Source organism: Asterias rubens, chromosome 13 (genome assembly GCF_902459465.1).
Source record: "Asterias rubens chromosome 13, eAstRub1.3, whole genome shotgun sequence".
Taxonomy (NCBI): domain Eukaryota; kingdom Metazoa; phylum Echinodermata; class Asteroidea; order Forcipulatida; family Asteriidae; genus Asterias; species Asterias rubens.
This window is the reverse complement of record NC_047074.1, coordinates 454,290-480,705: the sequence shown is the minus strand read 5'-3', so window position 1 is coordinate 480,705 and position 26,416 is coordinate 454,290. Positions and strand designations below refer to the sequence as shown.

At 37.5% G+C, this 26,416-nt stretch overlaps 1 protein-coding gene across 2 annotated transcripts in view; it reads right to left on the bottom strand.

The window, feature by feature from the left end:
* LOC117298316 (delta and Notch-like epidermal growth factor-related receptor) overlaps positions 1–25,818 on the bottom strand; it is a 67,680-nt gene extending 41,862 nt beyond the window's left edge. The window contains exons 1-4 of one of the 2 annotated variants that reach the window (XM_033781494.1): positions 25,547–25,818; positions 24,274–24,372; positions 19,036–19,142; positions 2,708–2,871 (exon numbers count right to left, since the gene is read on the bottom strand). In XM_033781494.1, coding sequence (XP_033637385.1) covers positions 2,708–2,871; positions 19,036–19,142; positions 24,274–24,372; positions 25,547–25,642 — 466 coding nt within the window. In that variant the 5' untranslated portion in view covers positions 25,643–25,818. The remainder of the gene's footprint in view (positions 1–2,707; positions 2,872–19,035; positions 19,143–24,273; positions 24,373–25,546) is intronic. The other variant, XM_033781493.1, reaches the window with a different exon arrangement.
* Between the last annotated feature and the right edge of the window lie 598 nt (positions 25,819–26,416).

Sequence of the window (26,416 nt, the reverse complement as noted above, 5' to 3'; positions counted from 1 at the left end):
AAGCACTGTAGTAGTGACTAACTGAGGCTCAACTAGTCGATTAGTAAATTTCACTAGTTGCTCAGCACTAATACCTGGTACTTTCTTGAGTTCTGTGAAAAAGATCCACAGGCAAATCACTCCGGCTGAGTATCGAACCCCTGACCTTTGGATTGCTAGAGCAGATGTCTTTCCAATTGACCACTGAGTTAGCTATGTGGCTAGAGGCAGTTTGAATCCTATCTAGCCGCAGGTACTGCAATTATTTAATAGGATTTATTTCTGCAACAAGGAAAAATAATACAATTTGTTTTTGGCTATGACAGCGTACCTTTGAAATTTTAAATGTTTTAAAATATTTTAAAATGGAAGTTGCTTTTACCCCCAAATAACTGTTCCCCTTAGGATCTGAAGAATACATGCAAGTTTTACTCTCGATTTACACAACATATTTTCTAGGAAATATATTTCAAGATATATATATATTTCATAAATGTCAATTTCATAAAACCTTTGCTTTTCTGTGGCAGTTTTCTCCTAACGTCACAACCAAAGAAGAAGTCGATAAATTTGTAGCCCGCCTCTTTGCAAATCACATTGAAGTACTGTTACCTAATTCACCTTACAAGGTGCTTTCAAACAAAAATCATAAAGCAATGCTTCGGGACTAGTAATCAAATTGCCTCGTTATAAATATTGAATAACTTTTTTAATGATCAGGTTGAACAAAAAATTAATCTTGAAGTTTTGTTCACCTCTGGAACTTTGATACAAGAGGTGAATCTCACAAAAGAACAGAAGAGAATGTCACGCAAGGTTAATCAAGTTTCAGTACATAAGAATAACTATAGCTTCAGTAGAGAAATCAATGCTTAATTTAGTTAAGTCAATATTTTCTGGAAGTCAATTTTATAAAAGTCAATATTAATTTGGTTTTGGAATGAAGGAATGAATGAGGATGAAAAGAACAATCACTGAACAGGATGACGTTGTCGGCAAAAAACATCCTACGCAACGAATTGAGTTAATATGAAAACGTCAGTTTGTTTGGAACTGGTGAAAGACAGTAGGACATTACTTTTTTGAAAACATAAAAAGGACGGATTAATTTGTCAACAGAACGAAAACAACTGCGCCTACGTTTTTACTTCTGATATATTATTGCATATCCAAGAGAACAAGTGCGAATAACAGTATGAATTAAAGAAGACGAAAAAGAAATGTTGAGTTTTAGAAATGGATGGAATAACCTACAGGGGAAAACCCACGTAATCAGGTAGGGATTGAAAACCCAACCACATGCAATGCTCAGGGTCTGACGTGGGATTCATCCCCAACACAAATTGTGAAGACACTGAATTTCATTGAATGGTAATCTACTCTAAAATAACTCTTTGATTGAAAATCTAAATTCAAATTGTTCTATATATACATATATATGTGCACCCAAATAGTTCTGTGATAAGCTTTGAATTTAAACAAGTTAAATGAAAAAATTCCTTTTAATTTCTTTGGTTTAATTCATCAGGCCTTGACCTAAAGGAATCCCTTCAGACTTCCTTGCAGATTTCTTTATACCACAAAATGTGGTTTTGATTCATTCATTCATGAACATCACATTACCATTTAGATTGTTTGGGTCAGACCGCTTAATCCAATGAAAATGATAGAGAAAGATACAATAAATAAATAGTCACTGAAAAAAATACTTTTCAATTTGATTAAATTGTAGTGAACTTAATAAGCACAATGAAAAGGTAATAATTTATCTTTTGTTGTTGGAGGCAAGCCTCTCAACTCAGAAGCACAAATTGTCAGGGGAGTGAACAGCCCACACCCCCAGAGTGAACAGCCCACACCCCGAGAGTGAACAGCCCACACCCCCAGAGTGAACAGCCCACACCCCCAGAGTGAACAGCCCACACCCCCAGAGTGAACAGCCCACACCCCCAGAGTGAACAGCCCACACCCCCAGAGTGAACAGCCCACACCCCCAGAGTGAACAGCCCACACCCCCAGAGTGAACAGCCCACACCCCCAGAGTGAACAGCCCACACCCCCAGAGTGAACAGCCCACACCCCCAGAGTGAACAGCCCACACCCCCAGAGTGAACAGCCCACACCCCCAGAGTGAACAGCCCACACCCCCAGAGTGAACAGCCCACACCCCCAGAGTGAACAGCCCACACCCCCAGAGTGAACAGCCCACATCCCCAGAGTGAACAGCCCACACCCCCAGAGTGAACAGCCCACACCCCCAGAGTGAACAGCCCACACCCCCAGAGTGAACAGCCCACACCCCCAGAGTGAACAGCCCACACCCCCAGAGTGAACAGCCCACACCCCCAGAGTGAACAGCCCACACCCCCAGAGTGAACAGCCCACACCCCCAGTAATTCCTCCTCAGTAATGGGTTCTAGCCAAAGCTAAAATAAAGGTGTGTAGCTGTTTGCACTTATGTGCAGAGCTAGGCTTTAAAAAGACTGATGTGGGAGGGTGTAGGTGGGGGAGCTCAGCCCCACACCCAAGTCCCTCCTTCACAGTGATGGGGTCTTTTAAAAGCTACTGAGTATGTCATGGTTTAAGCCCCAAAGTATAGCTGATTGCCATCAGAGTTGCTTTAAAGAGACGTATGGAGGCAGTCCCTACTTTCAAGGGAGGAGGGGCTACAGCCTAAGGAAAAATCCGTCTTAGATTCTGGGATAAAAAATCCTAAAAAACAACTCACCTATGAAGAGGTTACTGCCAGGGGTCATAAAACTCTTGTCAACAACGAATGGGATCATCTGGGACTGTGCTGTAACGGCCTCCCCATAGGAAGCATCGCATGCGTCAAATCCCTCTACGCCGACACGGAACGCCTGCATGCTGAACGATTCACCCGGTACAAATCTGCAAGAATCAATGGAGAGATTTCATGAGGGGGAAATAAGAAACTAGCGCTCCTTCTCAGTATTCTGAACGGGGGATTGGAAAAGGGAAAACAAGGCATCTTGGTTGGAGGAAAAGACGCACATGTGGGAGGAAATTTAGGAAGGTGAAATTGGAAAATATCCCACTTTGGGGAATTTGGTTATTTATGACTGTGGAATTTCATCCTGATTCTAAAGTGAGGCATTGGGGAGGGTTATGCCAAACAATAAATTATGTCAAACAAATTAAATTTGCATAGTATGGTTTAGAATGGTAGGGGAGTTTTACAAAAGATGTGAATGCTTTCCAATAATGAGACAGAAGTTTCCACTATAAAAACAAAACATTATTCAGTATGAAATCAGCTTTTTAATTTTGTTTTGGCAGGGTATGAAACTCAGTTTAAAATCAGTAAAATCACGACATTTTGAATTGCAATTGACTTCATATACCCATTAGCTGGGGCATACTACTTGATATTTGCAAAAAACATGAATAAAAAAGAGCATTTAAGAAAGCAAAAATCTAAAATGTCAAAGATAAAGGACAGCCCCTTGAGCATGTTCATCCCACGTCAAGATTCAAGATTTTTTTACTAAATTGACATTGAATAGTTAGGGCAAATTTCAACCCAAACGCAGTTTGATCTGTTTTTATCTCTGGATAAGATTCAACGTCAGGCTTCTCCTTAACACAATTTGGATGAAACCTTGTGATTTTATGTTTTTCCAGTAGATTGGGCACGACAGTAGAACGTGACGCAAGCGTGTTGAAAGAACATGCTTGTCTGTATTAAAGGAAAGAGAACTATTGTGCGGGTGTGTTGCTCACTTTCTCATAATACACCAAGCACTTAGAGTAATGAAAAGAAACAAGGGAAGACCTTGACATGTAGCCTACATCGCTCAATACGTGTCTTCTAAGATGATGTTTAAGGAACTGGAAGATGATATGAATGTATGATAAATAGCAAGATTCATAAAATGCCCATCAGCAAAAAATAGGACCCTATTTCAAATGGCATACTGTAAATTGTTTTCTTCTTTACTGCCCTCCAGAAGAACTTTGCTAGGGTCAAAGCATCAGGCCATTAACTATTTTGGCTATTTATATCATTATATAGGTCATTTTGGTTCGTTTGCAACAGCTAATTATATTTTCTTATAATTCAAAGAAATCAAAACTGGTCTGAACCTGACCCCCTTGCTTAAGTCGAGTGATGTCCTCGAAGTATGACGGTTCCTCAAGCCTTTCTGTCCCCCATTGCCGACTTGAAATCTGCTGATTCAAGTCCTGTGTCCATTTTGAGAATGTCAGTGTAAGTTAGTGCTGGTCTACCAGGTTTCCTCTTCCCATGCTTAGGGGTCCACAGAACAATATTGGATACTGGCTCGTCTTTGCTCCTGTAGCAGTGGCCAGCAAAACCTGACCCCCACCCCTCCTCTTTTTATCCTTAGCTATGGGGGACACCCTGGATTTCACAAAGCACTAAGATTCTTCTTGTCTATATCACCATAGTATTGTAACATCACACTTTGCTTAGCTAAGATTGATGATACACACTTAGGATCCATCTCAGCTCTTTGTGTAACCCGCCTCTGGTTAGGTTATTACACATCCGCCCAGGTGTATGTGGACAATACAAAGAATGACGACTGAAGACAAATGATCCATCTTTCTTGTATTGTTCCTTTAAATCAAATCGTGCTCTGAACAAAAGACAGTATAGTCAGAGCTTTGCAACTGTGGAGACAGTTTAGATTGTGTCCCTGTAGGTTTTGTTACATTCATGATCTAAGTCTTGGGTTACGACACGTGCATGGTTTAAAATCTGAGGATTTAAGACTCCTCCTTTGCACGTACATGAACGGAAGAGGCGATGATTCACAAGAAAGAAATCTGATCACGGTACTTCATTCATTTATAGGTGTTTAGTACTTTGTAGATAAAGGAAAGAAACTGAGGAGAGATTTTCTGTGAAACCAGAGTCTATGACCAGGATGTCATTAACATGATCAATCGTACAAACATGAACATGATGTAAGTTTAATTATTCTGATGTCATAACCTTCATGTCAAAACACTTTTTAAGGATTTAGGGAGAAGCTGTGGATTTGGTAGTAGAGGAAAGGTTTTTGAGAGAAATTACTTTTGCAAATCATCACAAAATAAAAGGTGATGTCTTAGTACTCTCTCCCTAACCATTTTTAAAGAATCACACTCTTTGCTTTGATGCCTGGGGAAAAGTTTTTGAAGAAAGTGCTTTGAATTTGGTGGGAGAGTGAGGGTTTTCGAGAGAAATTACTTTTGTTAATCATCACCCAAAAAAATCTGTATTTACAGATGGTGTCTCATTGCGCTCTCCATTAAAATTTTCCAAGAATCAAACTCTTCGTTCTGAGACACCTTGGGAATAAACTTGAAAGTCCTTGACAACTTCTTGTAAGGAGCAAGTAGACGTTTCTACAGTTGGTTGAATGAGAAGACGTTGATGCAGCGAGCAGTTCATGAAGAGAATGACAAGATGTTTTGTTTTCCCAAGAGGAGATGATACAAACACTTCACATTAGATTGCTATGGAGTAGGCGGAAACAGCACGACACATAAAGACACAATTGCTGTACGACTTGTTTAAAAACACAAGGCGCAGGCTTGAGATTTTCCTTTTAATTGTAAGTTAACCTTTTGTTTTTGGATGTGTTTGATTGTTTTAATCCTATATAATTCTTGATGTATACAATAAAACTAACCTATGAAAGTTTCATTTCAAAAGGTGCTAGTATTTTTGAGATATCACTAGATTTCTTGAGCAGTTATGTTCGCGTAAGAAGAATAAACTGTAATTGGAAAGCACAATCAGAGAAAGGTTTTATGCATGAAACATTTCTTAGATTCAATTTGTTTTGAATCCCTTTCTCTAAAAACCTTAATCCTTAGAAGGGAATTGTTTCTCAAAGTCTTGAATACATTATCAACAGCTAGAGTGCTAATTACTATTAAGGGTAATTACAAAAGGTACCCTGCCATTACACGCTTACAATAAGTTTGTATGGTCATTACTATTAAGGGTAATTACAAAAGGTACCCTGCCATTACACGCTTACAATAAGTTTGTATGGTCATTACTATTAAGGGTAATTACAAAAGGTACCCTGCCATTACACGCTTACAATAAGTTTGTATGGTCATTACTATTAAGGGTAATTACAAAAGGTACCCTGCCATTACACGCTTACAATAAGTTTGTATGGTCATTACTATTAAGGGTAATTACAAAAGGTACCCTGCCATTACACGCTTACAATAAGTTTGTATGGTCATTACTATTAAGGGTAATTACAAAAGGTACCCTGCCATTACACGCTTACAATAAGTTTGTATGGTCATTACTATTAAGGGTAATTACAAAAGGTACCCTGCCATTACACGCTTACAATAAGTTTGTATGGTCATTACTATTAAGGGTAATTACCATTACACGCTTACAATAAGTTTGTATGGTCTTTACTATTAAGGGTAATTACAAAAGGTACCCTGCCATTACACGCTTACAATTTTTTTTCTTCTAAAAAACATGGTTTCAGCTCACTACTATCCTCCGTAAGTATTTTTAGAGGACTGCTCACCAACCAAAAGTGTAAAATATAGATAATGGCTTGATGTTTCCACCCTAGCAGAGTCTTTCTTAAAGTATATTTTTAAAGTGTAGACTTTCAGTTCAAGACTTCACAGGCAAGCTGACCCTTTAGCCAGAGTTGAAGATGTGTTTTGAACATGGCCGAGACCCCCATAGTATTAAAGCGTAGATTACATAAGTCAACAACTCCAACATAGGCTTATTATTCCAGGCCGAATGATCCTAGTGCATATATGTATAATCAATGTTATTGTTCATGCTACTGGATTGATTGTGTATGGATGCGTATGACAGTTGCGCCTGAATGCTCAATCGCACGTCATCCTGGGATTCTGTGAGTCGCAGTCGCTCAACACTCGACGCTCACCGCTCATCACTGGATATAGAAAGAATACAAAGCTGGAATCTCAAGATGTAAGATTCTAAAGGATGCTGATGCTATTCCCTTTAAGATTTATTCTTCAAATCGCCTGTCGCTAGATATAGACAATATACAAAGCTCATTATGAAAGTTCCTGAATGATGCCTGCTATTCCCTAAAAGACTTATTCTTCACACTGTTGTGGAGAACCCTTTTTCAGGCCTTGATTTTCGTTCTTGGAGGGGCACAGCAATTTCGCTCTGGTAAGGGGCACTTGTAAATGTATTTGTAGTGGTATTTAACAAACAACAGCAAAAGCAGGGCACACGGCACCATGGCAATTGTTGTAGGTGCTTTGGGAGCTGATTAAGATTTATCAATCACATAGATTATTCAGTCAATCAATCAATCGCCATTCAATCAATCAATCAATCACCAACAACTAATCAATCAATCAAATAAAATATTGTGAGGAAGTTTCTTATTTCTTTTCAACCTTCCATGTAGATCGTCTTTTCCTTGCTCTCATATTTCATGATCCTCCACAAAACAAAATGAAACATCAACAACTATAATATTACCCCACCAAAATACAACCTGTAGACTTTCATGAATAGCGCACCATTCACGAAAAAGAACAACAACACCGTGGACAAAAAATACTAAGAGAACGTCCTGAAATAAATTCAAATTGTAAATTTGCCTGCTTGAGTTTCTTGCAGTGTGTACCGTGTATAAGATTACACATTACGGCACTTGGTAGAGGGAGCCACGGCATATCAAATAGCCAGTAGATGCAAGCAGTTTAACAATTCACCAACGCAATCTGGTCACTTGGATTCAACGGACAAGAAAGTGACTCAGTGTAATTGGCTTCTAAATTCTAGTCACGACACGATACGATCCCAGCATCCCCGCTTCCCTCACAAGTGTGAAAGTTTACACAGCGATTGGGAAAAGCCGCGATGGACTTTTTTTGTATATTACACTTGGCGATGTGGCAGTGGTATCTGTATAAGGAATGGTAGAACCTTTTTTTATAAGAGAATTGTGTACTTAGAGTAATTGCAATCGGTCATCGGGATTGCATTTGACAAGAGTGCCAAGAATTAGCACTCACAGAAGAAACTGGACAGAATCTCGTTTAAATAATTCTATTATGGTAGGATTATAGAAGAGTTTTGTCAAAAAAATGCTGATTTATTCTCAAGAAAACAACAAAAGTCACTTTTGAAACTAAAAGCATAATACATTGACTACTTGTTCAGAAAACTATCATGGTATCAAGTAATTAATTTCATCAAGAATGCCAAACACATCTCTGTTAACAGGTACCAACCTCAACTCGGGCTGCAGCATTCACAAATGGACACCACTGAAATTTGAATCTCAAAAACACACTTTGACTTACTTTCAATTACTTCTAATCAATAGGGGCATTTTAAATAATATTGCTGGACATTTACTATTACCATATTTATGCCTTCAGATAAAAATCACACACTATTTTCAAGGTTATTACCAGAACTAAAGGATGCTGCTACAAGTGGCCCATTACTAACATTATCCACGTTGTCAAATCTTGAAAAGATTATTAAAATCTAGAGAATACTGTTTCTTTTTTTAGTACTTGGGGCGAAACTTAGCACACACTTTAAGAGAGAGTCAGACATCCACAGTTTTTCTTTAATGATTTCCCTTTTTGAAGAAAAGGCCAATCATTTTCAAACATTGGTACATAGCATAGTGTGAAGTATTGATTTGTATGGTGCGAATTTCTGTTTGTAGTGTCACTGGTTGCCATGACAATCAAAGAAGAGGAAAAAAGGAAAAGGTACAAAAGGAACAAAAGCCATCATCTGATGACGTCTGCAAGTCTCAAGTACATGCTTCAAGTGTGAGCTACAACGTCTTGGTTCAAACATTTCTTGAGGAGATGCTCTTTTTTGTTCTCTTAGGTTTTTAAGGTTCCGAAATATGAAGTGGCAATATACAAACATTTGAAAGGGGGTATCATGTTGTGCATTATTGGATGACATTCCTTTGTATCAAAGGTGACCCATCTTGATTGGAAAATCAAGGGATGAGAAAATTTAAAATATGAAAAAAATAGATAATGCCAAGTAGTCAGGGGAGAAGAGAGCAAGTCGAATGCAATCAGTGTACACACAGCCACCCTCAGCGCAAGCTTTAGCGGCTGGAAATTGTTATCAGATTGTGCAAGACACTTTGATTCCACTTTGAAGCTGCTGAAATAACCAATTCTCCTCTAACAGTATGGAAGATGAACAAAAAGTTTCAGACCTTAGTTTTGAGGGGAATTGAAAGTTAGACATTTGTTTTTGTGCCAATTGTGTATAGCTACAAAGGCCCTTTTATGGTATTATGCCCTACAAAATCCCCTTATGGTATGTTTTTACTTCTGAGTTTATGAAACGCACCATAGTAACTGTAACTCCTTTACTTTCATTTATCAAAAACTTTAATATATGCTGTGTCCAAAATCCCTATCCCCACCGGACAGGCCTGATATTAAACAAAGGTCTCTGTTGCCCCTTCAGAAGTTTCCCACAGACTTTATGAAAAGTCTAACCCTCTCAAAATTGAAATTCCTTTCCCATCTCCCCTCTCATTCTCCATTTTCCTAAAGGCACAAAATTCCAAACAGGGTTGAACACTCTGACCTATTTATTGTGATTGTCAAAACAAGTTCATCTCAACATAATTTGTTTGAATATTTGACTTGTTAGCACACAGCGTCTCAAGACAGTCTTTCAAGACAAACTCTCTGAATTGATATTAATTTTCGTTCTTTCTTCCTAAAGGGCATGTCAATAATAAATCCAGATGGACTTAATAACAAAAGATGATATTTGATAGCATCCGATGCATTCAAGATGCTCGGGGAGCGTGCAAATGTTATTCTTAAGAAGTGGAGCGGAGTCTTTACGAGTATCATCTTGCTAGAATTGAATCGATCGTGTCTAACACGAGCAGTTCACTCCATGACATCCGATTGTTCCTGGCATGTATCAAAATCACAAAAACAACTCAGGAAGTGACTACTTTATTGTCGAACAGAAGAAGGGGAAATGAAGACAGCTTTTACAGAGGAATTATTGATTTTGAGGTTCTTTATGCTAGCTTGAGGGAGTGTAAAGTCAAACTTTTTGAGAATGAGAATGGGGAAAATAAAATTGCAGAAGAAACTGTTTTTTATACATTTCAAATCAACTGATCAAGACGTTTTAAACTATGTTCCAAATAATCTATTCCAGTTAATTGCATACAAAGAAAGAACCTTCAAAAGATTTAACAAATTGCAAGAAAAAAATGCAAAACAATTGCAAGAAAGAAAAAAATGTGGGTTTTAAAAAGTGTGATCAACCTTTTTGAGAGCATGTTGGCTTAAATTGTGTGCATAATGGCCCGATACAAAGTGTTTTACACAGGGCTTGAAATTAACACTGGACCACAGGCCTGAGATTTAGCATTGGGCCAGTAAACTCAAGACTGGACAAGTCCGGTGGTCTTGTGAGATTTACTATTGGGCCAGTAAACTCAAGACTGGACAAGTCCGCTGGTCTTGTGAGATTTAGCATTGGGCCAGTAAACTCAAGACTGGACAAGTCCGCTGGTCTTGTGAGATTTAGCATTGGGCCAGTAAACTCAAGACTGGACAAGTCCGCTGGTCTTGTGCTTTAAATTTGACTCCCATAAATGGCCGACCGTGTTAGTCGACGAGGTAAAAGGAAAACCACACAATTTCGAGGCATATTTGTGTGGATCATTGTATTCTACTTTTACAACATCTTTCTACCAATATGCATTTCATAAAAAATGGTTACAAACGCTTTCCAAAGACCAACTCGACCGATCCAAGGCAACGTGTTCCTTTAAGACTGATTCATAACACCTCTTTGTGGAAATCTGTCAAATATCTTTTAATTCTGTTGAGTATCTAAGTACATTCACATAAGGCAAATGAAATAAATCTTCTCTTAACACTTGTTCAACACATTTAGATTCTGGTCTTGTAAAATAACTTCTGGCCCAGTACAATAATTTGAGTGACAAGCCCTGTAGTCTTGTGGCTTTTCCTCCCTAATTCGAGGCAAGCTACGTGGGGAGAATCTTGCCTGAGGAGAAAGAGGCAATTATTATAATAAACCCTCAAAGCGGTTTTAACAAAACACTACAACATAATACCATAGAGGATGAAGCATAATAATACTAAGCCACACACTGCTCTAGAATTGCAGAGGTTGGGGATTCGAATCCAACCGAGCAATAATATGACTGTGATTTTTATTACAGAATGCGTAAAAGCACTGAGAATACAGTGCGAACACACATTGGTGCAAGGGTAAAACCAAAATGAATTCTTTATCCCTGATGAAAATTTAATATCTATTAAAACCACATCTTCATTTCAATCCAAAGAATTCAAGTAATACCACAAGAATTCACAAAAAATAATCATCGCCAAAACAGGGGTCGGTATCAAACAAACACAAACCGACTAAAACTAAGAAATACCTCCACGTACTATGGCCCAATTGTTAAACACCAAAGAGATATAAAAAAAGGTGAAATTTCCATTGCATTTTCCGCCAGAAAAGAGACGAATAGAATGCATCCAATTTGTAGAAACTTGCAGCTGCATGGTTAACGAGACGAGAGAAAATCCCAACTTAGCTCGGCAATTCATCCTCCAACACCCTCCGTGCCGTTCGTGGATTTGATTAAAACCGTTGCTATGTATTGATTTGATCAATTACTTTCGTGGTGTTAGGTTTTTCATCAGTCTTTCTGTTTTCTTCTCTCTCGTTTTCTCTCTTAACTTGACGATTGTAAATGTCAGCGCGTGTAGCAACAGCAACCTTTGAGAAAGCAGTATGTTGTTGTTGTAATTGTTGAGCTTTTTTATTAGAGAAGTTTAAAGCAACTGTTTTACATGCGGGACCATGAACCCGTTGTCAGAATGTCTGAACGGAGTCTCAGAAGAATCCATAATGAAGACGCCGTCGGTCTTTATGAAAAAGACAAGGTCCAAGCTGGTTGACCACTGAGTTTGATCAATTAATTTCATTTTAAAAACTGGCTCTTCTCAGAGCCGCCACTACTCACATTAGAGATTTCACATGGTGTCACCACAAATATTACTTACTTAATTTCATTTTCTGCTCTGTACTGATGTGTGATGTTTATTTATACCACACATATCATGTTACATGTACCTGTCACAAACATGTTTACAAAAGAACTCAGTGCTCGAGAGAAAAAATAAACATAATTACATTTTATGGAGATTGCATCATTAAATGTTTCATCAAATTGATATTGTAGAAAGGGGTGGACCTACAGTGAAATGATTCTCAAAATGCTTGATATTATCAAAAGCTGCTGTAGGCTTTTAACCAAAAGTTTTGATTGCCATTAATTTTAAAAGTATATGTTTCCCTCTAAGGAAATTGACTTTCCTCTCTAACTTTCTTTTCTAATAACCTCAGAAATCTCACAACAACCAGGGACATAATTTCACTCAATTATTTTCAAAACAACTTTTTACCATTTTGACAAAAGTAAGTCTGTATTCTTTATTGCATTGCTCTAAGAAGAAAATATCTGAGAATTAAATGAAATTGTTATCATCTTGGCGATTCACCACTGGGCACCCAACCAGGGGCCTAGGGCTGTTTGAAATTAGAATCTAGGCCTACCCAAAAGGCAATTCCACATTTAAAATAAATTGGCACAACACTTTCATATTATGGTATTTCTTGAGGCGATTTAGGCAATGAAATTGGATTGAATGTTTGTTTGGGGTTAATTTCACCATAATTGGACCCTTTTGCAGAGTTCTCTGAGATGCTTCGGAGAGAAACATTTATTATCAACAAACTTTGAAGTGTTTTGTTTTCTCTCTTTTTGTTCTAATCATTGTGTTTTTGATTCCTGCAGGCATGCAGGTAAACATTTGCTATGAAGTACAAAACAAAAAGGAAAGACATAAGGATTGCATGTCAATATTGTTCATGGCAACATAATTCAAGCCCGATACTTTGCTCTTGAAGGCAAATCTAAAACTTTAGAGGAAAGATCCACAAGATTGCAAGGCTTGTAATTAATTAAAAGTTGTTACTGTTACAACACCAGAAGCAAATAGAGTTGAACAAGTACAAAATTGTCTTTGTGTAAGTGTACTTCGATACTCAACAGAATTGAAATACAATTATCACAATAAACCTATTCTACATATTTCACAAAGATATTACACACTTTAAAAAACACAAGACCACTGGGTAATAACCAGAGTTTTTAGAGTCTTGTTAGAGCATTGTAACTGGATGTCAAAGGTTTCAATCCCACTCATGCCAGTATTTCTTTGTGCACCACAAAGTTGACTAATAAGACTTGTAAGTTGTAAAGAACTGGTCTACAAAACTAGTCACTGTGCTATGACGTCAGAAACAAGAAGTTTGCCTGAAAAGTAGAAAGCGAAAAGCCCTCATCCAAATTGCTCTATGGTCCAAACTTGATGCCAGGAGGATTTGATTACGTTCGCCTTGGTTGCTCTCCAGCATGTGACTTGAATCTCCTTTAATCTCATCATAGTCCGGTACCTCCCTACTGGCTTAATAAGACTGTTTAATGACATATCCGCGGTCTAACCCCTAGACTCCTTCAAACACACACAGCAATCGTCCCCTCACACCTCCAGTAATAAGACTAGCATTGTACCAATCCCATGGCGCCTGATATTAACGTGAACCAACTGACAAAAACTTGAAATATGATCGCCGGTGCACACTGTCCTAACACAATCTTGTGTTCTAACTCCGTACCCATGGGAGACAAGACAAACTTCTGTGTTTAGAGAAGGGGTCGAAGCACTGGCCGCAAGACTCACACAAGGTGGAGAGAGGGGTCCCTATCGTACCCAACAACATGTCAGTCAATCTTTATTTCCCTTCTTGCTCCATCACCTCCAATGTAATCTCGTTTGATTATTTGTCTTTTTTTTGAGTCACAGAGGGAACTTAGGTGAGATTTCTAATCAAGAAAGGTAAATGGAGAATGTCTTTCAGTGAGCGCAGTCAAAACAAGGAGCAACCTGATGATGGGTTGTCAAGACTTTCACGAAATCCTGAATTCTGAAGAACTTCAAATTTTCCTTTAAAAAAAATCAGTAAAGCTGGAACATTTCAAATTAAAATCGTAACATTCTCATTTATTTCTCAACTATTTTACAAGCATTCTCCCCTCACCCCCAAAAAAGAACAAGATTTCTACTCATTTCTAGAAGTAAATGAGTTGTCAAGACTTTCTTGAATTCCTGAATTCTAAAGATCTTCAAATGTTCCATTGAAAAAAATACGTTAAAAGCTGGAACCTATCAAATAAAAACAATTATTTTACAAGCATTCTGCAAAAACAAATAACAGCACAGATTTCGACTAATTTCTACAAGGTCTTAAGTGTTTGTTTTTAATATTTTTGTGCTACGGTCAAACTCTCAACCACGACTGTAAAATACTTGTAATAATTCTCAAGGTCAAACTATTTAAAATAAAATAAAACACTCAAGGTGTAATGTAAAATGCAAATATTTCAGCTTGTCAGGCAAAGAATCTTGTGATTTATTTATAAGATGATAATCAATTCCTTGTGATTGATTATTTGATATAAACATTCTTGAAAGACATATATCAGACAGCCCGGTTCAGACGACCACACGAACCAATCTCTACCAAAATGTCACAAGACGTCAACACAGGGAGAGGGAATCCACAAAGAAATTCAATAAAATTAGCTTGGGATTTTCAGTTGCCCGAGGAGTCATTTAATTCATGGGGTCGGATATTAGAGCATGCTAGGATTCTTTCCCAGTCATGAACGAGCCTTTAGGGTGTAGAAGACGGAGTCTTATTAGCCTGGTAGTATCTGTAATTCTGAATATCAATGGAATGGGATTCACACGGGCGTGTGTTTAATTCCACGTCCTTCCACTAAGAAAAGTCAACAATTCCCCGGTTAAATTCATCCCCATATTCTCCCATGCACTTTATCAACTCCCAAGCAAAGATTTTAAAAGCGATTCTTGGTCCTCGTGTGGGGTTTTTAGGCCGAGGAAGAATGATTGAAGGCAAGAAGAGAAGTGACGATGTCAAAGATTGGAAGTGCAAATGGGAAAGAGGTTTCATTTACTACTTCATCTGTCATCTCTGCGTTTTAAAGTAACGTTTTCAAGTCTTTATGTTTATGTATTAGAAGACAAGACAGTAAGCTATTGGATAAGATGGATAGATTATATAAGAAGAACTTGAAGAGGGTAAAATGGAGAAAATCTTCAGGGATGGATTTTCACAAAGGACTATGTCTTATCTCGAGTTAGGACGAGTAACTCGTAACTTACGACAAGCTTAAAGCTTTTAGTGACACCTAAAGAGTCCTAGGACTAGCTTTAAGTAGAGACCATCTTTGTGAAATCAACCCCTGATACTACAGCCCCTTTCTCACCACACTTTAATCCAAAGAATCTCCACCTTAAACAAATATTTAACACCACAATTCTCCAGATGAAGTGAGAGCATTCACACTACACTTTTCAGGGCTGAAAATTCTCCAGATTAACGAACCCAAAACTGGCTTAATCAAGGTAAAATCCTGCCCAGGACTAGGGTTAACCCACCAATCTCGTTGTTAATTTTATTTTTTCCAATCTCGTTGTTAGTATGGAACTGGCTAACTTATTTTTCTCCGGGTCAGTTTTAATCCATGTAGAATAATTTGTATACAAGTCGGCAATTACAGGTATCAAGGGTGGGTAGTGTGAAAAGATCTCATGTAATTTATTCACAACTTTCCTTCAGCAAGGCACAATATTTATTTCTTCAATGTACTTCTAGGAGTTACTTCCCTAGCAATAAACCATCCCAATGTTAGAGTCTGATGGCAACAATATCATGATTTATTTGTTCTGCAACCTTCTAATGGGTTTCCCAAAGGACGATGATGTAAATAATAAAGTTACCATGGAAATCACAGGAAGATGAAGTGGGGAAGTTGCATCAAAACAGGGTTCTCCATAATTGATATTACAGGATGAGGTTGTCACCATAATTTAGTAACAACTTCAAGAAGGTGCTGTGAGATGGGAGATGAAACATCCGGATAACTTCCTTCTTATTATTTAAGATGTAATGAAATATCAATTGAAACAAATTAGTTAAATTAGAGAGGGGGCTCTAAGGTCAAATTAAGTTTTGTGATCCCTTTATTTTCTGACAAATACAGTCCTTATGCAAATGGGAAAAAATATACAAGTCTCTAACTTCACATTAAATTGTGTAAAGTTCCACTGTGTTTGATACCCTTCAAATTCATTTTGTTGTTAAAATCCCAGTGAATTCAATGACATCACATGTCAAACATATGGTCTGTATGTTTCCCTACAAAGCATTATGGTCTGCACATTTCCCTTCAAAACATTTTCAGTTCATTCCTGATTGTTGAAGAGATTCAATCAAAACGCCACTGAATTGGACCCTTTTGACTCTTTCCAAAAGACAACGTGTATGGCATAAGAAGTGTCAACATTTGACTGTTTTACTCTTTCTCGTTGATTGTTTGAGGCTTTAGTTTTGTAACTCCAGCATCTTCTAGATGTTCAGGGATCTTCAGCCTATTGCAGCAAAAGATCTGTCTGATACAATCATTGCGAGCACTAGACGACAGTAATTAGTTGTGACGCAAATTGTCTACTCTGACATTTCAGTAATAATGTTAAATACTGTTCAGCGTGATCTGGAGTGCTTCCTCCTAGAGAGTAAATAAATTGATAAAGAATTAACGTAAATCAAAATGCCAAGTAAAATTGGTAACAATATTTCCAAATCTAGTCTGGAATTCTCAAAATTTACGTTTTGGCTGGAATTAAATTGATTATGGATGACAATTGACTGGATTCATGCGTCAGTTGAATTAATTTATTTTGGTGAAATTTTTGTTCAGGGTTGTGCATTTTAAATGGTGAATGTTATTGTAATTATGGGAGGGTGTTTATTCAGGTAGTGGCACTGACGACACCTGTGTTCAAGTACACTTGTTTAGAGAATAAATTACAATAATATTGCGGTTGGTTTTATTGTGTGATGAGTATTGACTCACAAATAAACATCCGGAATTGTCTATAAACTGACTACGCCCTTAAATCTGAAAAGATAGAAACAGGGTGTTTAAACTAGATTGGTGACGACAGAAAACTAATTCAAAAATGCAATATATTGTTGGCTTCAAAGGTCTATTTTACAGCAGAAATCACTATAAAGGTAATTTATACAGAAAAACAACAATGCCAGACTAAAAAGAAAAACAAAACAATTATTTTTGATAATTCTTTCACAGCAAATAATGTGAAAAGCCAAAGAGTTAACAATTGTAATATCACAAGGACTAAACCAATTATTTTCACAAGACTGACCCAGTTAAAATTTTGTTTCCTAAAACAAAGATAAGACCTTGTAGGCTTATGTATTAATTTCTCCAGTGACTACATGCTAGAAATGATGTATTCCGTTTCTGTACAACAGCCACGTCTTTCATTCAATGTCTTCAGCACATCTTGGGATTCTCGTCACATACACAACTAATATTATGACAAGACTTCTTTACTTCCCTACAGTCATACACAGTCAGACAATTAATCGGAAGATTGTTTTTACAGTCCCTCTCAAGAACCACCAGGTACTCTGCCTCCTCAAGACACCAAGGAATTTATTCATCTTTCAGGATGCTTCCGCAAATCCCTCCAAGACCTTTTGATTTGAAATTCATTCTTCCTGTCTTCCTGTTAGATAACGATCCCTTGTTCTTGGATGGCGTATACTAATTAAGTCCAAGATTGCGGCGTTGACATGTGCGCCGCTAACAAAACTTAATTAATATGCGATAAGGTTATTTAGCGATCAAGACGGTGAAGTAAAATCAATACATTTTTTGAGATTTGTTTGTGAGCAAAAAACTTGAACATAATTACTAATTAATGGTTTTTCAAGTGCCAACGGACGACCAAATGCCAACGGAATCTTACAGATGACGGGAAAAAACAACGCAATCCCACTTTGATTTTAGAATTCAAGACAGACTTAATTACTCCATCATTAGTCAAGTGTAATTGATTTAGCTGTCTTTTTTTCCCAAGGCTGGACCCAAAGTTTGTTGTTTGCAATAAATAAAATGACAGAAACTTAACAACAAGAATTCCATGGTTGTCTCGCATTATGAGACTGTTGTGATCGTTAGCAATGTTTTTTTACCATGTCTCATGAGTAAGAATTGCCAAAGGAAATGATGATCTATTCTTCCCGACATCAAGGGAAATTGGCAAAGCTCCCACAAAAGGATATAAACACCAAGCTGGCAACAGTCAATCTCTCTCATTATAAACATTGGTTTCAAGTCTACCATTATGGATTGAATAAGTCAAGAAATTGTGATTTAGTAACTAGATGACAATACTTATTCTAGTCATTGTGAAATCAGCCTTTAGCTTCCAGGATTCAAACCCACACCCTTGTGATTACAAGTCCTTTGGTCTTACCATTGGGATAAGATGACAATGCTTATTCTAGTCACTGTTAAATAGGGATTTGAACCCACACCCTTGTGATTACAAGTCCTTTGGTCTTACCATTGGGATAAGATGACAATGCTTATTCTAGTCACTGTTAAATAGGGATTTGAACCCACACCCTTGTGATTACAAGTCCTTTGGTCTTACCATTGGGATAAGATGACAATGCTTATTCTAGTCACTGTTAAATAGGGATTTGAACCCACACCCTTGTGATTACAAGTCTTTCAGTCTAACCATTAGAATAAGATGACTATGTTTTTTAGTTAGCTTGGTAGGATTCACCCCATAACCTTGTGATTACCAAGTCCAACCATTTTGACTACAGTGACAGTTTAGGGAGAACAACCAAGAAACCTTTAGGCAGTGAAGGGTAAATGTTGACACACCCTTCACATCTGTTGTTCAATGCTCCCACCCTGCCCTGCCCGCCTCCTAGTGCACCACTGGGAAATAATCTGACATAAGGCAATAATTATGGGAAAGAGTTTGAAGTGACTGGCTTACCTGACAAACTGCCCATGCTGTATCTGGAGTGGCTTAAGCTGAACATCAAGGGGGATATTCTTGGTGCCGTTGACTCCAAAACATGACACCTCGGAATTACAGTTCTCCTGAAATTAGATCCAACATCATGAAAACATTATCATCAATAATGAAGAATACACATTGAAGCTTCCTGCAAAAGGAAGAGGAATAACCCCAGGTAATTCTGGAGGTGTTGGGTATATGAAGAGAACAGGTGTTGATTTACTTGACAATTTGCTGAGTATAATGCTGTATGATTGCACTCGATTGCTGGAAAAGCCATTAAAAGTATACGACACAAATAATAAAACATAATGCGTCGCTGTAATACAATCCAAAAGAGAATCATTGTAAAATATGACAGGATTTTCAGCTTTAGCTTTTTTGTCTGAATCTGTTTGCCGAGTACAATGTGCAACAGGCATGCAACTGCCCATTGAAAAAAAAGAGGAAAATTTTCAAAGGCACAAGGCAAGTGCGGAGCGATGCAGACGAAACGCCACTAGACATGATACCCACAATGGTACCCTAGAAAATGTTGAGGTTTATTATGCTCTTAGGTGCATTTTTAGCATGTACTATGCTTATTTTACATGATTGTAGTTGTACACTGTTAATGCCAGGCATGTATTAGGCTAAATAAAATAAAAACGAGAGAAAAAAAAGGGGGGGGAAAAAAAAACTTTTTTTTTCCTTCTTTTTTATCTTCTTTTTTTTCACATTTAAAAAAAACAAAAAACAAAAACGCAGAATTCCGCGGAAACGCGGAAGAGTTGCATGCCTGGTACAATATGTAGGCCCTACATCAAAAACAATCCATCTAAAAGTCTTACTTGTGAAAATACATTTCTTTTGTTTTTAGTTCTTTTGTTACAATCCAACAGCAAAATTAGCGCCAAGAACAGAATGAATAGGGAACAAAAAGAAATGTTCAGTTGATGATGTGGGAGAAAAACCCAAAATGGGGGAAAACCCAATGAAGTAAGGACTGAAAACCCAATCTGATCCGAGGTAGGATTCGAACCAGGGTAGTGAAAGAAACCACTGAGCCAACCTGATTCCCCCGCCTTTTCGGGAGGTGGCCAAGGGGGTTTCTTGGAACTAAAGGAATGGATTTAGTAATCTTCCTAAAAATAAATGTTGACCACCCCTTTATGAAACAGGTGGAACAGATAAGAATGTATGAGCCATCATCATTAAGGGCTATAAGCTACTGGCTGCATAATGCCTACTTCGCAATTAACTTTAAGTAATGTTTCGCCTTCCAGCAAGAAGGTATATGACTAACAAGAACTGTGATTGGTTAGTATTCTTCCACAAGGCACCAATCAGGAGTAGCCTAAGGGGTTTAACTCAGTTTAATCCTATCACAGGAGACTGTGTTTATAAGGCTGGGATAATATTGGAGGATTATGTTGACAGTCAACTTTACAAAAAGGTCATACACATAGTATCAATCTCTTTTATTACTTTTTTGCTGCATTTTCTTTTACCTTTTTATGATTAAATTTGTGTATCGCTGTGGAATTCTACTTGTCATAAATTGTTGTTGTTCAATATAAGGAGTGTGTTTTCTGCAGAGAAAATACTATCTCGTCTCAAAAAAAGTATGATAAAACAAGCCTGTGACAATTTCACTATATGCAGGCCATGAACTTCACTCTTGTATGGGCACAGCAATTTTCCTCTGAAGGGGCACTTCTATGAGGTAAATGTAAATTTGTAGTGAAACCTTGCAAATTAAGGGCACCACAGCAAAAGCACAGGGCACCACAGCAATTGCCGTTGGTTTATTGGATCAGAGGCCTGCGTATAATCACATTTTTGACAAGGGGTACGAGTGTTATAGTTTGTCCCAACGTGCTGTCTGCCAAGGTGGTTTTATGGTATCGTTGCACAATTTTCTCATAGTAGTCACCTCCAAGTCTTTTTATTGCCCTTTTTATTTGATTTCCCTTTTCCTGTTTATAAAATTCCTGCAAACATAAAGTGTGATGAATCATACTCTACTGAATGCAAATTTGCATAACGGCTTCTGCCATTTCCATATATCCGTCCGTTTATTCAGAAACTTACTTAGGTTTTCTGAATTTCCATTGCATTTTCTGAGACCATCGTAAATGAAGCATGTTTTTCAAGCCTATGAATCCTCTATCGTTAATCCCTTTAATCTTTTCAGAACAACTGGAATAAGACTCTATCCAGACCCAACAAGCGGGATAAGTAGATTAGGCGTTACCATAGCAACAGTCGTTAATGAAGTCAGTGGGAGTAATCCAATCAGAATGTGAGGTGATTTGGAAGAGAACTCTGGATTCTTACTTAATACAATTTATTATATCTTTCAGAGTGTGAAGCAGACATGAGGAAAACTACAAGCGCAGCGAAGAAGAAGTTTCCTGCTCAGAATGTCTTAAGCAGCAATTAAGTTAAGAAACTCACTTAATACTTGGTCAATCTGTGAAGGAAGTCTTCTTTCCTTCCTTCATGGTCAACCAAATGGTCATTTCTTAATCAGCTTTTCATCAGCGCTAGATCGACGCTAATAAGAGCAACCTGTCTTTAAGATGCGGGCAAATTGCGACCTCATCACCTTGAATGTCTCAAGACACCTGCCTATCAATCATTAAGGTAAATAACTTCAAACATCCCTAGGCAGCCCTTTCAAAAAGAAATAAAGGTGACATCATGAGAAAAAAATTCAAATTTCTCTTACTACTGCTGTAGTTCCTTAAAGACACTAGACACGTTCAGTAATTGCCAAAGACCAGTCTTCTCACTTGGTGTATCGCAACAAGGCATAAAATAACAAACCTGTGAAAATTTGACCTCAATTGGTCATCGAAACTGCAAGAAAATAATGAAAGAAAAAACACCCTTGCTGCAGAAATTTGTGTGCTTTCATATACCTAAGAAATGCTTCAGGCCTAAGATTCCAGTAGTTTAGTTCTCTTCCAAAAACTGTTACTTCAGAGGGAGCCGCTTCTCACTATGTTCCATAGTAAATAACATCTCTCCATTGCTCATTGCCTTTATTATCAAAATTGTAGTTGTATTTTCAGTTTGTGTTTTAATTTCTTGGTCAAATTTACCCATCCTTCCTAATCCTTCTTTTCCCATGCCCCTCTTCATCCCACCAAGAGAAATCCCTTGATACCTCACAAACGCCAGAGAAGAACGAAATGATCACACAGATGACTAGTTACTGATAACCAAAGTGTCCCGTTAGACATAACACACACAAGATGAAGTGTAGAACCAAGGTCTCGCTGTGTACACAGCTTCTGCCCAGCTTCTCCCTTTCTTGTCCCAATGTGCAAACTGCCATTTTACCACACACAGGCCTGATATTTCAAGGAGGCAACAAAGGCAAGTGCCTCCATGCCCCATGCCATGGTCATTGCCTTGGTGCCCTTGTAATCCTCCAGTAGAAATTTGAAAATTTCCTTATAGGGTACCCTTTACCAAGAACAAAAATGCCTCGGTGTCCTTGCCCTTTCAAAAACAAAGCACAGGCCTTGACACATATTACTAAAAATGAATTGCATAGGACACACGGGTAAAGTACGTGCAGCATCATTCGTCACTTACCAAGAAAATACTGTTCGGTTGTAGGGCTAGGTACTTAAGTACTAGAGCTTGGCAACACGAGTACTATGAGTCTACTGGCTTGTACAATTGGCAGTAAATTACACGGATTCAACTTCCTTTTTATTCATGGAAGAGTACAATTTCTTCTCGGGTAGAAAGCCGCGATGACGAAAGGCAGTAAGGGACTTATGCATAAACTAAATCCAATTCCATTAATGTATTAAAAGACGATGTGTATACACAGTACAGCAACCCTATGATTTAATTGTGTGCGGCACTTTTTGTAGACTAAAACTAAATCTAAAAAATCCATGGAATTATGAATTCTCCATCGTCGGCACAACCTCAGTTGTCTGTACATAACAAGGATTATTTTGTTTTCTTATTTATTCATAAACTTATTTATTTTGTTTCAAGTATTTTTATGATACTTTTTTGTCGATACCTTGCACGGTTAATTTGATTTATTTGTTTCTGTTTTTATTTTATTTACTTAGTTAATATTTGATTCTCTTCTGTTTTTCTTAATTTCCATTTTTTATTTGTTTTATTTATTTGATTTTTTTTGTTTATTGATGTATTGTTTTTTTAGGGAGAGGGAGAGGGTAGATAAATATTCTACATGTGAGAGGAAACTCATATCATTACTGCCAGGCCAAGCTGTTCATTAAGGAATGCAAATTCTAACTGATGGAATAAATTAGTAACAAACAGTAATTGTTTGCACTTTACAGGGTTATGTAATTGCTTTTCAAATGTTTATGTATTTTTATTTGATTGATTTCAGTACAGTTTGGTGTAAACACCATGTGATATTATAAAGTGTATTATTTACCTTAATTTACTGCCATGTTTACATGTATGTCATGGGAGATTCAGTCATCAAACCATTGCATGGCCTGCCCTACATAAAAACAGCGTACATTTTGGTGCCATTCGCAGTGCATTTACGTCCCATTACCCCACATTTGTAAAAACACAGCCACACAATGTGTGGTACGCAGCAGTAAATGGATGCCAAAAAGCAATCTTGCACAATCACATAATTTTATTTTTATAGTTTTATCCTTATCAACAAAAACCTACTTGAATGTTGTGTAAAGCAACTAATAAATGTTTTGCACCTTGCATGTGATGGAGAGAATATTTTTATTTGATGAAAGATGAAATATTTTATTGAACCATTGAAGTCATAAACACTCAGTACTTGCATTTCTTCCCAGACTAGAAATAGATCCAATAAAAGGTGCTTGGTGCGTCATCATTTTGACATGACTTTGATGTGATTTGAAACAAACGGTCACCTTGGGGTTATGCAATTATGCAAGTATAATAAATTACATCGGTATTTAAGTAATGGAAAACAGTTTTAGCCATTTAGGCCTTCAATTAACCATAATTAACCAACAAAACACACAGCAAATGCTTTTTGCTGTGGTGCTTTTCATAAATTTCCAATTCCAATTGACATTTTCCCTATATAATAGAGGTGAGCAAAATTGCTGTACCCCTTCAAGAACGAAGTTCAAGGCCTGTGTTTGGTAATCCATAGCCTATGGACTAAAAAAGAAGACAATCTTGAGTACAAACTATGATAAATGTGGGTTGAACCAGGCTAGGACATACCTTTCCATAATTCCATATGACATCCACTATTGTCTCTGTTAGGTTTGCCTGCCAGGCTACCTCACCCTGGACCAGTGGCAGGTCACACGCTGTTTGCAACTGTCCATAAAAAGAAAAATTATCAATTAATATAATGAAAGAAATATTAATCAATTAACTATAGAGTGTGCACTAACAATGGTAAGATTGAATTAGAATAGACCCAGTAATTACTGGGGCACTGCAGGGCCTTTTCATTGAAATGTTGTCACCTTTGATCGTGTTACTGTTAGTTCGACCATGAAGGAATGAACTACAACTGAAGATGACAAACAAAAATAGGTAGGAATACAGTACCCTAGTTTCTGGGTCTAAAATGTACAGATTTGCATAATTATGAAGATGATCATTGTTGGAAAATTTCCCTTATATTATAATTGTCGTTGTCCCAAGTCCAAAACTTGATGATTGAAAATGTCAGTGCTAACTTAACATTATTCATAACATTCTCATGAGGTTGGATAGTTTTTAATTTTAGTAGATTTAGGGAAAAGACAACACTTTTTTAAGCAATTTGTGTTTAACAAAATTCATGAATGAACAGTGAAAAAAAACACAGGAAATTGACATAGGGGATGACATCTAGTACAATTTCAACTACCACAATACCATCGGATAACTTTCCGTATGGCGCCACCACTTTTCCCCTCATTTTTACAAAAAGGGATATCTCTTTGAGGTAAATTAGATACTATATTATTTCATATCGAATGAAAAAGTGGTGGCGCCATACGGAAACTTTTCCCAATTTACAAACTGTGTAGTCACTGCTCAATCTGTTGTAATGATCTATATTCTCAAATGACAGTAGACATAGTTTATTACAAGCGCCACAACCAAGTATACATGAACCCACATATCTGCATGGCCTCGGATATCCCTCCTGCACCGAAAAACGGTTGACAGTTTGTGAAATGTGACACCAAACACCGCGTTGTTTTGTACTAAGCGCCTAGCAACAGTTTCACAATAAAGATTTGGTGACCCAAGCAATCATTCATGGCCGAGCCAAACTCTCAAAAAAAAGACAACAAACATTCCAGAAAACTTTGAAACAAAGCTCGTTTTAGAAAAGCTAATAAAGTATATTGGTGAACCGGGAGGATAAAAGAACAGATTTAACATTGATTTTATCCATTGGTAAATTAACACTAGCAAAACATTCAGAGTGCGAGGGACACCACAGTAACAGTTGTTGGTCCAGTTGGTCTGAAACAAAAACACACAAACTTACCGTTGCGTTTGCCGAGTTCTCTGTCCATGCCGCTAAATTCACGAAAATAAATGCAAGAAATGTGACACTCCTTCTTAAAGTAATCCAGGGCTCCATTGTCCTAAGTCAGTATTCAAAATCCCAGACAATCCACAGCATGTAGGTGAAAATACTCCGCAAAGTTTACACTGAAAAACTTCAGTATCATTTTGATTGAACGGCAGTTGCCTTTTGAGATAATTGTCACTTCGTGCTGTGGACGTGTGTGTACGTGCCGTGTGTTAAGCGCAACGCACGGACGGCACCATCGGCGGTTTGGCGCACTCAGTACAAGTTTAATTTTTAACCATGCGGTTTAAAGCCCGCCCTCTCCAGTTTGTACTTTGTCAAGATTTACCGTGCATTTTTTTTTTTTACTTTTTTATTTTGGGTTAGACAATTAATTGCCAAAGTGGGACTTAAACCTACAGCCTTTGGTTTAATGAGCAGGCGTAGTCACTTTGTATTGTTCAACTCCAAATTAATTTAAAATGTAGGCGTACCCGTTGGCATGGCGTACCCAGTAAGAAGTTATTAGTCACCCAATTATTAATTTATTATAATTAATAAATTAATTAATATTTTACTTTCTATTAATGAAAGCGTGAACATCCAAAAGAGCATTGAGCTGTAACTCTATGGCCTGAAGACGTTATGAAACATTAATGAAGAATTGTCAGTTTGCGGCCCCTGCACATAAATTTAGCACCAGTAGGCTCGCCCACCTGTGTTTAAGGTCTCGGATGACTGTTTTGAATAAGAATGTTTTTTAATTAAGTTGTCTCTGTATGTTTTTTACCGATCATTTTGTTAAGAAAATGGGAAAAAATTGTGAGGAAACTGTAAATAAGT